The sequence below is a fragment of the Sander lucioperca genome, chromosome 1 (assembly GCF_008315115.2).
Source record: "Sander lucioperca isolate FBNREF2018 chromosome 1, SLUC_FBN_1.2, whole genome shotgun sequence".
Taxonomy (NCBI): domain Eukaryota; kingdom Metazoa; phylum Chordata; class Actinopteri; order Perciformes; family Percidae; genus Sander; species Sander lucioperca.
In genome coordinates, this window is record NC_050173.1 from 23105938 (window position 1) to 23122856 (window position 16919).

Genomic DNA, 16919 nt, shown 5'->3' on the forward strand with positions numbered 1-16919 from the left:
CAAATTAGTTTAACAGATGCTCCAATTAAGTTCTCTATCTAGCAAACTTTCAACACATACATAAATGCCTTATGTGTCCTGTTTTTTTAATTTGCCTCAGAGGCAACAGTCTTATGAAGAAAGCCCTGAAGAGTTTGAAATGGTTTGTTTTCTTAAGAGAACTTCAAGAAAGAGACATGATTCATCTGCACAACGGTCTGTTGTGTCCTGCTATTCATGTAATTCGGCAGGTTTGTTTATGACTGATGTGACATCTGTTTGTATATAGTGAGCACCATTAAAAAAGAAAAAAAAGAAAATCACTTAAATAAAGTATTGCTTCTTGAGAATTCCCATCTGATTTAATGACCTGATCTGGTTTCATATAAACTGCAACTCTTAAGCCCGAGGTCTAAATAAAATTGTTATTTTTCACTGTAGACCAAACGATTAGTTGAGAAAACACTCTGCAGATTAATTGATAATATGAATAAGCATTAGTTGCTGCTTTACACAGAGGTACATTTCTTTAGCTGTATGGCAGTAATTTGATCAAGGAAAATGATTTTCAAAAAGATTCACCCTGTACACAAACTACAATGAAACTGATTCACTTACACTGTGGTTCATGAAACAGCTTTTATGCAAATGGCATAACGAGGGACAGTTGCACAAACTCAATACAACAAACAGTAATTAACATATAGAGCTGGTCATCTCTTGCAGAGATTTTGATAAAAGTAAGCAATGTTAAGAGAACTTGGTAAACAAACATACATTTGCTAAGGTAGGTGATCACCAGTATTTTCAAGCTTTTATCTGGATTTTTGTTTAAATTATCTAGGATTCCTGTAGAATTAGGATTATGGCACCATCAGCAACATGGCAGATGCTAACCCCAACTAAAAAACATTTTTAAAAAAGACCAACTTTAGACCAAATAGCTGATGTGTAGATGATATGGCATGATCAAATTGGAAAATACTACCTGAACCGACTGCTCACAGCTAAACAGACAATTTTCTGAGAGTCTGGTTTACTTTGTCACAATACAGTTCTTCTAGCTTTGCTGAGGCAGCATGATCTACTGGTTGCAATTAGTGTGCTAAGATTTTCAGTGGGAAGGGTAAAACAGTAAAGTACATTGTAATCCTTGTCATACCAGAAGGGGACCGAGGATTCAGACCACACGTCTTTAAACCTCGCTTCCTGAGGAAGCGTGTCATGAACCAATTAAATAGTTAACGTAAAAACTACGGTATATTCTCAAAGAGCAGGCATCAGTCCTGAACTAAAGTGCTGCAAATGAAATGCAATTATGGTAAGATAATACAAATTCCCGCTGGTCTGCTGCTGGACAGAATCCAGGGTTAAATAGTCTGTTTTGTCTCGTCCAAGTCTGTGTAATGGTCTCAGTGCGAGGGAAGACTCAAATTCCCATGGTTCCATGGGGTTATTCACATCACACCAGAGGCAGTCTAAACTCTTCAGGATGAAGCCTGTGCAGGTGGAAAGTCCCATTACCGGATATAAAGGAATGCATGATATGAGATCCAGGAGGGAACGCAGAGCAGCCTGGTATGTCACTGACAAGCTCCACCCCTCAGCGACACAGTCAAGTTCCTAATATGTCCATCTGTGGTCACTTATCCAATGGCCAGAGAGGAGGTGATAGAATTCAACCTCCATTTTTGAGTCGTTGAAGTGCCTTCTGTAGAGGTCAGTAGAGTCCTTGGGTTGGGGTTGGGACTGGCGACGTGGCCCCAGTGTGGGCAGTTCAGTCTGAAGACCACAGTCAAATGTGGTCAACGTCTCATGGTCAGTCCAGTGTTTAGGTAAGATCATTCTTCTGTGTGTGTGTGCGTGTGTGTGTGTGTGTGTGTGTGTGTGTGTGTGTGTGTGTGTGTGTGTGTGTGTGTGTGTGTGTGTGTAAGGGGGGTAAAAATCACGTCCATGTTTGTCTGTCTTGTGAGTCATTAATGCTTCAATCAGACAAGCAGTGCAGTCCTACAAACTCCCACTTATTGAAGATAGGGATTGCCAATCCTACGGCAAGAAGTGCTTTTTTGGGATGAGCTGAGGAAATCCACAAAGTACAACAGAGGTGGTGTTACAGGGACAATCTGCTAGTAGGAGATGCCGGGGCCTGAGCAGGTAGGTGGGGTTCAGGCGCAGAGGTGAGCTCAGCGCAAGACAGAATGATGAGTGAAACCTTTACAAACTGGCTGACAAGACTGCAGAACTTCACCCACGCTGGACATACGCACACACGTGCTCCTGTAATGTTACATTTTTCATAATCATGATAATGATTAAATCAAACTCTCTGACAATGAGAAGGGAAGGAGAAGGGCAGCTGAGAGTTTACTCGTAACCCTTGATCGTGGCAGTGGGCAGAGAGTAGGGAGAAATGAGCAGAGGTGAGGATGAAGGTGAAGCACATGGGGAGGGAGGATTAAGCATTATAGCTGGAAGCCTTCCATCGGGGCCTCGCACTGCTGGAAGAGGAACTGCTGCTGCTGCAGATCAACGGCTGGAGCCAGAGACGGGTCCTCGTCTTCAGTGTTGAAGTAGCGCTCGATCAGATCGAAGGCTTTCTGGTAAATTTCCTGGTTCTCGTGGCCCTGCAGGAACTCCAACTTGTCCAGACCTGAGAGGAAGGGAGGTAGTGCTGGATTAATTAACTGCCAGCAATTAAAATCATTTCAGATTATTGACTTTTCTGCATCAAGATATAATCTTCCATACATTAAAACTAACTTAACTAACACTTACCATAGGCCTCTTCAATGAGTGCACAGTAAGGGTTGATGCCTCCTCCCCTCTTGGCCTCCAGTTCTCCCAGTCGCAGGATGTTTTCAAGGCCATTTAGAGCCACCTGAACTATTTTGGAGTCCATAAGTGTGAGCAGGTCACACAGAGGTTTTATACAGCCGAGATCCACAAGGTGCCTGCAGGGGGCAGTACACACCCAGATACAGAATCAAACTTCTCAAAAAACAACTTCAAAGTCTTTGGCTCAACAATGGACACAAAGCATTATGCGTAAACCACACATACTGCATCAAAAGCTAAACCTACGCCACAGTCATACCAGCTGAAGGAATGTCTTGCCCGTCGGGCCGGGCCGGGTTCGGAGAGATATTTAGAAATGATGTCCGGGTTCGGGTCGGGCTCGGTCACATCAGCACGATAAGGCATTGAACATTTTAAATTTAAAAAAAGCTTATTATGTAGGTGCGCGCCTGTGTTAACGTGCTCGTTTCCCCGTGTGCGCTGATGTGTGCAGTGTGCAGATGCTTAATAAAAGCGGGCTTTCCACACAAACAAACGTATGTGTCATTAGTATGAAAAAAAAAAAAGAGATTTTAACTGTGTTGGGCTCGGACATAAATATCTTAATGCCTTTCGGTCTCAGGCCGGATTCGGCTACTGCTCTGTCGGACGCGGACCGGGCTCGGACAGAAAAATGCTGCCCGATCCGCACTCTACTCCCTAATGTCTTAAAAGATTAATACAAGTGTTCATTTTCCTATTCCTATATAAGTTCCCGTTTCCCCCTATCATTTCGCAAAGCATGCTATATGTAGTTTTTTGGGATATTGTTTGTGGATTTTCTCAACTTTTATTCATTTTTGTCAATTTTTAAATACACACTCACCTTGCTGTGACTTATTATAAAACAATGCCCTAAATAAAAAAGGAACAGACTACTACATACCTTTTATGAGCATTACTTCTACGTATGTGAAAGAGCCAAACGCTAACACTATTATTTCTGATCTGTGGTGTGAGTTAGTCAAGGAACAAGCCACAGTCCAATGTATGGAAGAACTTGGATAAAACTGTCTGTATACTGTATGTTAAACTGCATCAGTCTTACCTAATTTGCTCTGCAGAGCCCCCTGAGGTGGCATTGGTTATGGCCCAGGCTGCCTCCTTCCTTGTGCGAAACTCTGCTACCTGCAGGATAGTGATGAGAGGAGGCAGCAGGCCTGCATCTATCACCATCTAATAAGAGGGAAAACGACTTGATTAGATCAGGAAATGCTAATGCTTAGTATTCAACCTCAACTTTCCAAGTTATTCTTTAGGATGCCACACAGACACACAGACACACACACAAACACACACAGACACCTGGATTTGTGCTCGGTTCCCTGCGGTGATGTTGGAGATCGTCCAGCAGGCTTCCTTCTTGATGGACTCCTTGGGGCTACTCAGGAGGTGAAGTAGGGACTGCAGTGCTGAACAGTTTAAAATCACCTAGGCAACCACACAAATTACACACAAAGTCAGAAACATTCATCTATAAGTATTAAATTACCTTCTCCAAAAGAAGTATAATTGTATGTGTGTGTACATGCTGCCATTACCTGTGTCTGCAGATCATCTCCAGTGACTATGTTTCCAACAGCTCGCAGTGCAGGGGATACCACCTTATAATCAGAGTGCCTGCAAATAAGCAGAATTGTAATGTGTGATCACTCAGATGTTGTTTACGAAGCTTGCTCCAGTCACGACACACCCACATCTGGATTGTCGGATGGTACACATGGGAAATTCTGCATCTGTCTGTGTAAGAACATCACTCTTCTCCAATAGTAAATATCTAAGTTGTGTCTAATCTTTTAGAATGTTAGTATACAGTATGTGTTTAAATTCTTACATCAGCAACTCCACCAGCCTGCGACAGACTCCTGAGTCAATAACAGCCTGGATTTTGTCATTGGGGCCATCAGATAGGTAGGAGAGTGCCCAGCATGCATCAGCCAGGATGTCTGTGTCATTGACGAACAGTAGCCAAGACAGCACACTGAGACACGGAGACACCTGGGAAAAAAGAGACATGGTGGCAGGTTTAGAGCAACATGTTAGTGTTAAGTCCAATGGGAGTGACGGTTTTCCAGTTTAGATATATAACTTCATTTGTGTCAGCTTGTGTCCTTGAAAAGTGAGATATGATGTACTTAGCAATCTGAGAAGTGTGCTGTTGCCATAGTGATATGTTTATCTTGGCAAATTACCTTAGTGAAGTCTGGAGGTGGGTTCTTTCCTCTGCACAGGTTTGAGAGCGCCCACACTGCATTCCTCATCATAGTTAGACGATTCTGTTTGGCTAATAACCTGCAAAAGCAGCATATTTTACTGAGAATACAGGATTTAAGTTGCTCTTTATTTATTTTTTTACGTGTAATAAGATTTAAGATGAAGACAATAAGACACTGAGTTGCTACTTACTGCACCAGGGAAGGCAGAATGTTGCAGTCTATGACAAAGTCTCTGCATTCTGTGCTATCTCCTGCTATGTTTCCCAAGGCCCACACTGCCTGATGGTCAAAGCAATTATTTAGGGCAGTCAATAAACAACATTCAAATGTACAATATTCGGCAGGTTAACTAAATATATGTTGTTATTTACATCAAAGTTACAATGGATAAACATAATAAAAGAAGGTGAAGTGAATGTCAGTGGGGAGACAATTGGCTAATCGTGATAACCAGAAAAACCACTGGTATGTCTGAATCCTTCCTACCTGTTCCTGTACGTCTTCGAAATCCGAGCTGAGCATCTCTATGAAAATGGGCACAGCTCCTGCCTGGATTACCACCCGAGTCTGATGGGATGTACCTGATGCAATGTTGGTCAACACCCATGCAGCCTCAAACTGAAACAATATATTTCATATATTAATATAAACAAATATATTTGAAATTGATGTATTATATATTGATCACTCGGATTAGATATAAACAGTTAATGTGCAAGAAGAGTTCAGAGAAAAAAAACACAAGGAAAATAAAGCAGCTTCAAGCATCGCCTGTTCAGTGCACACCTGCACCATTACTAAGACATACTGAGGAAATGTACCTGCAATGTGCAGTTTTCTCTCCTCTTTAGGAACTCAACAAAGCGCTCCACCACCCCTGGAGTGGCAATGACTTCATCAATGGGTGGGTTGGGCTCTGCGTGAGACATACAGTAAAGGTGGACAACATGACAAAAATGAATAAAAGCAATACTTATCATAGCATTAACTTGATAACAAGAGGTTAAAACATTTACTCATGTATTCAAAACAATATGATAAAATGTTCCTTTCACAGTCAAACTGTATTTTACTATAGGTGAAAATAAGTCTCTTACTGCTGCACCAAAGACAAGCTGGAGTGGCAGTTTCTCAAATAGTTAGTTTTGTTAAAGAAAACTGCCTGTGTAACTGATTTATTCCATTTATATAATGTATGCATAAAATAATGTATAATTTCCCATGCTAAAGGCATTTAATTGTCATACAGCCCTTGTTGAAATCAAGTTTCTATAGGAATAACTATCTATCTATCTATCTATCTATCTATCTATCTATCTATCTATCTATCTATCTATAGCTATCTAGAGCACTCTTACCTTTAGAAAGGAGCTTCCTAAAGCGTTGAGTGCCTATAAGCTGCTGCTCAGGAGTACTGGAGAAGATCATTTGAGTCATGTCTTCAGAGATCACCCCACCCTGTACAGCAAAGAAATGGAGATTTGATAAAACACAGATGAAATGCTTTCACATCAGAGTTCATACGTATATTCAATGCGTGTAGATGAGTAGCAGGATTTGTCTTCTTACCGTGAGTGGGTCCATGTTGTTAGCCTGGGACTCCAGATAGCCACTATCTGCCATCCCATCGTCCTCCGGGAGGCCATCATCCTCCACTGTGGCAACATTCCTCCTCTTGAAAAGCTGCAATAGAATAATATTTAAATAAATGATGTTAGTCTTTCTAAGTATATTTCCTCTTCACAATTACATCAATAGAAACACAGCATGGGTTCAAGTTTATTCCCTGACATTAGCAACACTGCCAGGACAAAATGTTGTAATCATTATTAAGGCTGTTTAAATGCAATCTACCCTGAGGCCAATTCTACCTCCACAGTAACACATATTAAAACGTATCCTCTGCTGAGGTCTAAATTACGTCCTCCACACTTTGTTTACCTGTTCATCCTTCTTCTGCTTGCGAAGCTGTAGGCCTTCCTCTTCCCTCCTTCTTCTCATTTCATCTGTGTTAAGGGACTTGTTCTTGTAGCTCTTGAGTCGTGCATTGTCCTTACCCTGACTCATTGTGCAGCCTAGAGAGAAATATACATTATGTAGACAGAAGGTTTGGAGAAAATGTTTTACCTTTCCAATCTGGAACTGACTATTGTAACGTTTCTGATAGATGGCATAAGCCTATTCCACACCACTAATTGTATAACAATGCATGTATGTATGCAACTTTAGCCACAGTACATTAGAGTTAGAGGTAAGTAGGGCACCCTCTACCAGTTTTCGGCATGTGTCAATTATAAGGATTACCAAAACAATCACTAACTAATGTAAAACTACCGTATGTAAACGTCAATAGGGCATCATCCTCTCAGCAAACACAGTTTAAACAATTGGGACATCTAAGGATACCTGCTAGCTAGCTGGTTAGCTTTATGTCTTACCTGCGTTATTATAAATCCCGCTGCATTTACAAAACAAATCATTATAAGTATCTGGTGTGCTACTTCCCCTTATCGATTCACAAATAAGCAAAGCACAAACAAATATTCAATTAATGAAGCACAGATATACGGGAGGGCTAGCTACACTTTGTCAGCTAGCTAGCTAGCTAGCTAATGTCATAGCCGTTGTTAGCTGAATTAGCTAACGTTAGCTCTGAAATGTAACGTTAGCTCATACGACAGCCCAATGTTTTCCAAATTTTGCCGACATTAGGAATTGAATTAGCTTCTGATTATAAAGCGTTACCATACATAGACTTCTAAATACACGTAACGTTACTTATTATTAACTGACCTGTCAAATTGAGCTCTGTAATCCCCTTGTTGTTATTCGCTAGGCCACCGTTTGTACTGCCGTCGCCGGTATGACACTGCGCATGCGTGGTATCAAACGCACCCCCCACCCACAAAATTCCCCCGCACTTTATTTACACTCCGCCCCACCCACGCGACGCTTCTGCTCACACACACACACACACACACACACACGCACACGCACACGCACACGCACACGCACACGCACACGCACACGCGCACACGCACACGCACACGCATACATACACACATACATACATTTGTTTAGCAACACTCATAACACTGCGCTGGGTGCAGACTTTATTTCAAGGCCCAACCGCAGTGGAAGTGCGCAAAGCACGCTGCAACATAAATGACCTGTGCAGGGGACCATAGCTGGAGCCAAGCATTCAACAAGGTAGGATAACTTTAAGGAGAACTGGATGGGTCCGTCGAAGTTATAACTGTTTTAAAGTGGACCAAACATGCTCCATGGCTCGTTTGTGCAGCTACACAGACAACAAATAACAACACATGAACACATGAACACAAGCGATAGACAGATAGGCTACAACAAGCATCATAACCTCATTCTCTTCATACCTCCCTCTTTTTCATCCAAAAATTACAAACAGCCTATTCACAACAAATGATGATAAGATGTGATAAAATAGCGTAACAACTAACTGGAACAGGAAAGAAAGTAAGGAAATAATGTGACAACATATTAACTAAACACCACTAAAAAGTGAAAAGTGTTGTGTTGTATCTCTCTCTCTCTCTCTCTCTCTCTCTCTCTCTCTCTCTCGAGATATATATATATATATATATATATATATATATATATATATATATATATATATATATATATATATATATATATATATAAAACAACATTTCGCAACATGAAGGAGACTTGAATAATTAAGAATACAGTTGGGTCATGAAGCAGGAAGGCGTAGATCTAAATGCCACGCTTCCATAATACAATCCAGCGGGCAGCAGGCAGCAGGCCAACATTTCATCAAACTCTTAAAATTAAGTTCTTCAAAGGTGCGATGATTCATTGAGTACCTGGTCTCACCTGCTGGGCCACAAACTGATTTGATTGGGTGAAATATACCTGTTACCAAACATGAATACTGGGACAAAGTCCATCTTTTATAAATGTTATGCATCAAGTAATTAAATCTGAGGTCAGATTTTTATCTTTTTATTAATTCAGATACATTGTCCCTCATTTGAAAACAAAGGACACAAGGAGAAAGTCTGCAAACACTGATGATATAAGTTTCAAACAGGTACACGTGCTGAGGGGCCATAAAAGCCCTAGTGTTACACAACCAGCCTTTTTAATGCAACAAAAGCCCCTTCGCTACAGCATTGTTTGTTCTGCTTTCATTCAAGAAGCACATTAAACGGTACGTCAAAAGCTTCTTTACTCAGCTAATTTTAAGAATGAATTATCAACATGGTATGTCCAAAGCCTGTTTACTTCATGTGTTTTCATTTATAGTACTTGTGTTTTTTAGATAACCTTTCCACGATGGCAAAACACAACATTAGCCTTGTGATTGCCATTGTGCTGGCACTGATTTTCTTCATCATCACTATGGTGTTCACTGCTCTGGCAGGGCCGGGAATATGTAAGTTTTAATGCTCTATTTGGGATATAAGATTACGTTATTTAATAAAAAACTGTATAAATAATGTTGCAGCCTTTGACCTTTCAAGTGTGTCAAAATACCTTTCAGTAAGTAATTCTGTATCTATTTGTATCTTTTTAAATTTATGTCCTAAAGATCCATTTTTGGAGACCACCAGTAATATTTCAGATGAGTTTGTAACCCAGATCACCCCAGCAGGATGGACCTTTACCATTTGGTCGATCATTTACATCTTTCTGGCTTCAGTGTTGGTCTACGTCCTCTCCGGCATCTTTAGGAAGTAAGAACCAGCTGGAATTGAATTTTCATGGTAATCTTTGTCTCCTAGATTGTATCTGGTATGCTGACGCAAACATTTACCTCTCTGTGATGTTCTTTCTTTAGGAATGCATATGGGTACGTCTACTGCAGCCCGGCTATTTTGCCACATGGGTTTTTTGTGGCTTGGTGCTTGAATCTGAGCTTGAATACTGCATGGTTGTTCCTGTGGGACAGAAAGTAAGATAGGATATTTTCTTCATTTACTTCAACTGGATTCAGTTAGCAATTTATTTCAATGTACAGTATAGAGGACAAGTTGAGTAACAAAGTGAAGGAATATACTGTATATTTCAGACATACAGCTTTTTTTTTCCGTCAGTGTCATATGCTGTACAGATTGTAAGGCCCTAAGAGGCAAATTTGTTATGTGTGAGTTATGAGCAGATAGATATATAATAAAAAAATGGGGGCGGTTAGCACAGTTGTATGTGACTGGATAATGATTTTCTGTATCATTGTAATAAAATATACATTATTCTATTTATCATCCCTATCAGGTTGATGCCTGCTGCACTGGCTTTCCTCATCCTAATTGCCTTGACTAACTACGTCATGATATTCTTCTCCTGCCATGGTCTCCACAGCTATGGCGCCTGGCTCAACAAGTACCACAAAGTAGACCTGTGGCTTCACCATGTGTTGGTTAGTATGGCAGCTCTATTGCAAGCTTATGTTTACCTGTTTATCTCCTAGCAACATCATTTGTGCCAGCTAAGCTAAGTCTTTTCTGTTGTCTCTATTACAGGTTCAGAATGGTGTTGCCATATATGCAACATGGACAACCATTGCATCCCTAATTAACCTGACCATCGTGCTGACTTATGATGCAAACATGTCCCCGACGGACGCTGCCACCGCCTCACTCTCTGTTTTGACTGTTGTGTTGTTTGTGTGGTAAGTGCAAAGGAGATATTTTTGCAGATATTTCTGCGTTATCTTTAAAAAGTTCATTAAAAAAAAACTACAGTATTTCGGGAGCAAATGTGTTGTATTTCTTGCAGGTTTTTCCTAGAAAACTTTGTCCTCGACAAACACGTGAGGTACATTCTCACCATTTACCCCGTTGTGATCTGGGCAGTGACGGGGGCATTCACGAAAAACAATGCTGCAGATCCTACTCGCAATAACATCTTCACTAGTAAGAAACTTTAAAAAAACATCTTTAATCTCAATTACATCAGCTGGATCCTTCATGTCTTTTTACATTCACTATTCTACAAATATTGCATTAACTATGATTGATTTTTTTATAATGCAGTTACATACATACAGGTATTAAACCCCACTACAGGGGACAAATAGTATGCACACTAATGCCTCCCTCTTATATTTTCTTTCCACTATAGCTGTGCTGTTGGCAGTTGCCTGTGCTACTTTTGCTGGACGGGTATTTTTGGTCATCTATAAGCACATCAAAAAGCCATTTTACGTTGATCTCAGCCCAGAGAGCATGTCCCCGATGGAGATCGCTGAGAAGCAGAAAAAGATATTTAAGTAACAATGTTGAATGACCATTTTTATGATAAACCTTTCTGTATCGATGCGGTATGACGTGTATTTCTAAATGCTTTGTACTGTATATATTGTAATTTATGACTTTTGTGCCTGGGAGACACTGTTGCCACACGATGAAGCTTCTTATAATAAACGTGATATTAAATGATAAGAAGCTGAAGTCCAGTTTAAGTTGTTTTACTGGAAAATACATTAAATGCTCTCAGAGTTGTAATTACATGCTAAATTCATTATTTATTTTACCTACATTTTTTTATACAAATATGACAAATGGGGTTATTGTCTGTTTTTGTGCATGCGTTTTGAGTTTTATTTTGTATACGGTTCAAATTCAATTACGTCTTTCCCTCAATTTTATGCTTTTGAAGAATGATTTGTTGTATATATCAGATACAAAAAGTTACTACAATTATTAAACTGTACAATAATGTCCCTGGTAGGTTATGAGGTGCAGTAATGACAACATAAAGAATCCTTTAATAAGAACCGCTGCATGTTTAACGGTCTAATCTTTCATTGTAATTGTAGCTGTAAATGCCTGGCCCTTTTCAGTAAGAAGTAATGTCTTATCTGCTTTGCCATATCCTTAGTGTTACCAATACCTACATCCTTCTTTGTCCTCTCTGCTTTGCTAATTTTATTCACTACATTTATCTCATAATTTGATACTTGCCTGGCTAAATGATCTATTCTTCATTGAACTCCTCAAAAACATGAGCTTGAAGCCATATTAAGACGTTGTCTTTGACTTGAAATAGATCAGACTGAAAATAAACTAACACGAATCAGAACATACTAGTAAGTAAGTTAAATAACATGGCACAGCAAATATAGCAAGTGTGCAGATAACATAGACCTATGAGGATTGGAAACAATATACATAAAAATATAAATAAATAAGAAATACACAAAGACAAGCACAAATGTCACTGGATATAAACAGTTCAAACTGCTGGTTGTTGTCCATGTTTGATTTGGTACAAGCAAACATGACAAATAGCCTTCTGGCTGGATTTGTAGGGCAGATCCTGCCTTAAACTAAAATGTAAAAAGCATTAACAAAATCTACTACTGCCAGATATACAGTAGACTCTACAGAGTAGATTAATTCATCGTGACACCAACACAATTTAAACTTGATATTCCCATCTCACCTAACAACAAAACTAGATCTTTATACTTTCATATCCCATCATGGGTTCAAATGTCCATTTACATGACTTTTCAAATATGTCATCAAATTTGTAGATTTTTTTAAATAAAAAATGAGCTTACACAAAGTTTATACATTGTCATTCATTCAGAAGTCAGATATATGAATGCATTTCATAATTGTGGATTATATGGGGAAGTTAGTCTTTAATTATTCACTGCACTTTGGCAGAATGTATATAAGATAAGAGGTGCACGTGATGCTTTGAGTGGTCGTAAAACTCACTCTTACACAACTAGCTATTTTATACAATTGGCAGTGCCCCATCCTCTGCACAGTTACTCTTGTTCTTCACACTGAGTCAGCTCACAAAGAGAAGAGCCAAGAAAGGTATGTGTTTATCAAGTCTTCATCACGTGGGCACTGTTTTTGCTTTGCTGCCAGCATTTTATTTTCCTGGAGGAAACTCAGCGTGCAGCAGTGGCACGTGGACCTTTCTGAAGTTACACAAGTAGTTTTGAAACTTCAAATATTTTTTTTTGATAATAATTTAATTAGAATGACAGACTTTCTTTACGGTTTTTATGATGGCATTCTTAAAAAAAAGACAGCTGGTGAATGGTGAGAACAACACAACTTAGTGAAATTGTCTGAAATATTGGATATTATCACTTGCCAAGGTCAGAAGTCAGGTTCAAATGCAGGTCATAAAGTATGAAGGGATTACATATCTCCTTCAAGGACATATTTTTTAATAAAACGCTACGATTATTCAGAAAAACACTACGATGTACCGAAGTAATCTTTTCTATATATTGTAAGTCTTTCATTTGTCTTCTTTTCATATGATGAAATATGATCTATGTGGTGATGAGCAAGTGTTTTAACTTATATATTAAATATTTTCTATTTTTTAATAATTTTCATTGATCACAGTAGACCACAATGGGAAAACATAATCTTGGACGTCTTGCTGCGATAGTGGTGTCTGTTGTCGGCTTTGCAATAAGTTTGGTGTTCAATGGGCTGTCTGTAGTTGGAATTGGTGAGTCAAAGCTCTGTTAACGTTGTTTAGTTTGTTTAACTTAGAGGATGTTAAGTAAGATTGTGAATAGGCACTGTAAAGTTGTTGAGAAATCACAAATATTAGTTTAACATGTTACATTCCTCTCCATTCTCACTCATTATTTGCATTTCTTCACCCTAGGGCCTTATGATACCACTACAGCTAATGTGTCTGCAGTGTTTGACACCCAGATCACACCTTCAGGATGGACTTTTAACATCTGGAGCGTAATCTACATCTGGCTGACAGCGATGATTATCTACATTGTTGCAGGACTTTGCAGAAAGTTGCGGCCAACTTTTTTTATTCTCTTGTTTAAAACCTTAAAATATTGTCAACATTTGTTGATAGGCCATGTGTCTTTTTTTGGGGGGGATTGACAATCACTGTTCTGTAGACATTTTTACCAACTCAGACAGACTGCTAGATTAAGGTTATTTTTTACTTGTAGGAATGGTTATGGCTACATCTACTGCAGCCCTGCAGTGTTGCCTTATGGATTCTTCATTAGCTGGTGCCTCAATCTGTGTTTCAATATTGGCTGGCTGCTTGTTTGGGACAGAGGGTAAGAGTCTCCAATGGCTTCTGTAATTATTCTTTGTAAATTAAGCAACCTATAAACTGTTGTATTTCATTTCATAAATACTGTAAATATGTTTTTTGCCATTCTTGTGCCTTTCTAAAGAATGATGATCGCTGCACTGGTTTTTCTCTTCCTGGTCATCTGCACAAACTACTCAATGATATGCTTCACCTGCCATGGACTTCATGTTTATGGAGCCTGGCTCAAGAAATACCACAAAGCAGACTTGTGGCTCCTCCGTGTGTTGGTTAGTATGACAAATGTACAGTATTTGTATTATTAAGTGTCAGTGTTGGGCAAGTTACTTCCAAAATGTAATACATTATAGATTACTAGTTACTGTCATTTGAGAGTAATTAGTTATATTACAATATTACTGTCTCTGAATTGTAATGCGTTACACTACTTTTGCATTACTTTTGAGTTACTTTCACCAAAATAACAGGGGAAGTTTGATTTGGCAGCTAGCTTGTGAATTTCACCACCGGATCAATAAAGTCTCCTCTTTATCCACTTTAATACATCATAGATTATTCATATTTTGTATAATCAATATAAATATGCAAAGTAACTAAAGCTATAAAAAATAGATAAGTAAAACGTATAACAGGCAAGTAGGAGAAAATGAAAATACTCAATTAAAAGTACGACATTGTTGTAAAATGTTTGTTTATAGCACTTCAATAAGAAATTCATGTTGTTTAGTTTAAAACACTCTAAAGGAAATGTTCAATTATAGTGTGATTAAAACTCACTATTAACATTATTTACAGTACTTGATTTACAGCTGATTTGTGAAAAGGTAGCCTACACAACCTTATTTAACAGTAATTTAGTTTTACTGCGAAACGTCACAGGAAGTGCTTTTATTTTGAAGTAGGCTACACGGACGTTGTCTGTTGTGTAGCCTACTCTTGCTAGCTTACTGAGATGCAACATGTCCGTAAGGCTCCAGTTGTTCACTTTCTTGTTTGTAAAACTGCAACATATTGAACAGTAAATGGTCACAGTAAAAGACAAGCGTTTTTGGTCGTCATTCGAAGCCATTCCACTACAGGCATAGTTACTCTCCACGGCTGATAAAATGCAATGATATTTACGTGTAGCAAGCCTCAACATTAATTCCAGACATGTTTATATCTGTCAGCCGCTGACGTACAGTCACCTGTTGGGACATACATGCTGTCCGTACCGTCTCTGGTTCTGGCTCTGACCACGGGAACAGAAACAGGACAGCTCACTTCAACGCAGCGTAATAACTCTAAAATAATATCCATCTCGCAAATGTATTTGTCTCTGCAGTCATCTCAACCATCGAATACAGCGACAGGAAAATAATACGGCTTTTTTTTCCTGTGAAGAAATGTGCGGTGTTGGTGAATTCTTTAAAAAAACAATGCACCACTAAATGTTGCGTTAAAATGCGTTGTAACTCGCGTTACTGAGATTGTAACGAGTATAATATTACCGAAATTTAATTAGTAATGCGTTATATTACTGCGTTACAGCAAAAAGGAATACATTACTGTAATTGCGTTACTTTTGTAACGCGTTACTCCCAACACTGTTAAGTGTATGCTAATGTGCATGTGCCATGTTATATGAGTCTATTGTGGTCATATGTAGTTCAAATAATTGGGTTTAAGTGTACTGTGTTTAAAGCAAAAAGTAAAACTCTTTAATACCATCTTTGCAGGTTCAGAATGGTGTGATGATATACACAACATGGACAACCATTGCAACACTAATTAATCTGAGCATTGTACTGACTTATGATGTAAAGATGTCCCCAACGGATGCTGCAACCATTTCGTACTCTGTTTTGGCTGCTGTGCTGCTTGTGTGGTAAGTGCTCTTCACTTGTAAAATTGTTATTAGAGAAGCAATGTGCAGCATCATCAGTGAGATTCTGAAGCAACTGTGTTTGTGTTGCATGTTTCACAGGTTTGTTTTGGAAAACTTTGTCCTTGACAAACACGTGCGGTACATCCTCATCATTTACCCGGTTGTGATCTGGGCGCTGTCGGGAAACCTGGACAAAAACTATGATGCTAAATCACCCAGCCGCAATGGCATCTTCATTGGTAGGACACTACTGTAACTCCATATTAATAATATGGCTTGTAAACATCACATTAACAACATTTCTTCAGACTGATTTCCTGAAACATGATGGAAAGTAATATGAGTGAAATGAGAAATGACACATTTATTGATTAAAAATAATTAAGCACTTGTACTACTAAATACTAGTTATTTTGACCTTTTAGTAAATTACATCCACAGTGAAACAAGTAAAGAGTTATCTTTTTACCTCCAATGTATGAGGAAATATTATAATGCTAATACCTGTTCAAAAATGCATATAATCTTGGTGAACACAAACATCTGTTAAAATGTTGTACTAACTAGATTGTCTTCTCTTAGTTGTGCTGCTGGCGTTAGCCTCTGTGCTGTTTGTCATCCGGATTGTTTTGGTGGTTTGGAGACACATCAGACAGCCGCTCTACACAGACGTCAGTCCCAAAGCCATGGAACCGATGGAGATTGCTGAGAAGCAGAAAAAGATTTTCCGATAAACATTTTTATGATATAACACATTGACTTGTGTTGTTGTAAATTTTAATAAATGTTGTAAAATTCTGATCACAGCGAACTAATTCAATTGGCAATATTCTTTTCAACTTTGGCTGACTGATATCTGAACCTTTGATGGCTCTTTTCTAACATATTGGTTGCTAACGCAACACATTAGGCTCTGATAAGAGACTATTGCATCACTACTCAGAGGG

The 16919-nt window shown here is 38.9% G+C and overlaps 2 protein-coding genes across 2 annotated transcripts; one reads left to right on the forward strand and one right to left on the reverse strand.

The window, feature by feature from the left end:
- Positions 1-89: 89 nt before the first annotated feature.
- Positions 90-7940, reverse strand: kpna1 (karyopherin alpha 1 (importin alpha 5)). The gene is made up of 14 exons (XM_031282045.2): positions 7824-7940; positions 6972-7105; positions 6600-6713; positions 6389-6488; positions 5852-5946; positions 5517-5648; positions 5221-5309; positions 5007-5106; positions 4649-4812; positions 4356-4434; positions 4120-4245; positions 3863-3990; positions 2755-2930; positions 90-2629 (listed from the first exon to the last, which is right to left on the reverse strand). Exons 2-14 carry the CDS (start codon positions 7095-7097, stop codon positions 2442-2444), a joined length of 1617 nt encoding a protein of 538 aa, XP_031137905.1. The 5' UTR covers positions 7098-7105; positions 7824-7940; the 3' UTR covers positions 90-2441.
- Positions 7941-8883: 943 nt separating this feature from the next.
- On the forward strand, positions 8884-11583 carry LOC116037980. Its single transcript, XM_036000854.1, has 8 exons — positions 8884-9243; positions 9355-9468; positions 9625-9769; positions 9874-9987; positions 10308-10452; positions 10556-10704; positions 10812-10948; positions 11157-11583. The coding sequence occupies exons 2-8, from the start codon at positions 9369-9371 to the stop codon at positions 11306-11308; spliced, it is 942 nt and encodes a 313-aa protein (XP_035856747.1). The 5' UTR covers positions 8884-9243; positions 9355-9368; the 3' UTR covers positions 11309-11583.
- The last annotated feature ends 5336 nt before the right edge of the window (positions 11584-16919 follow it).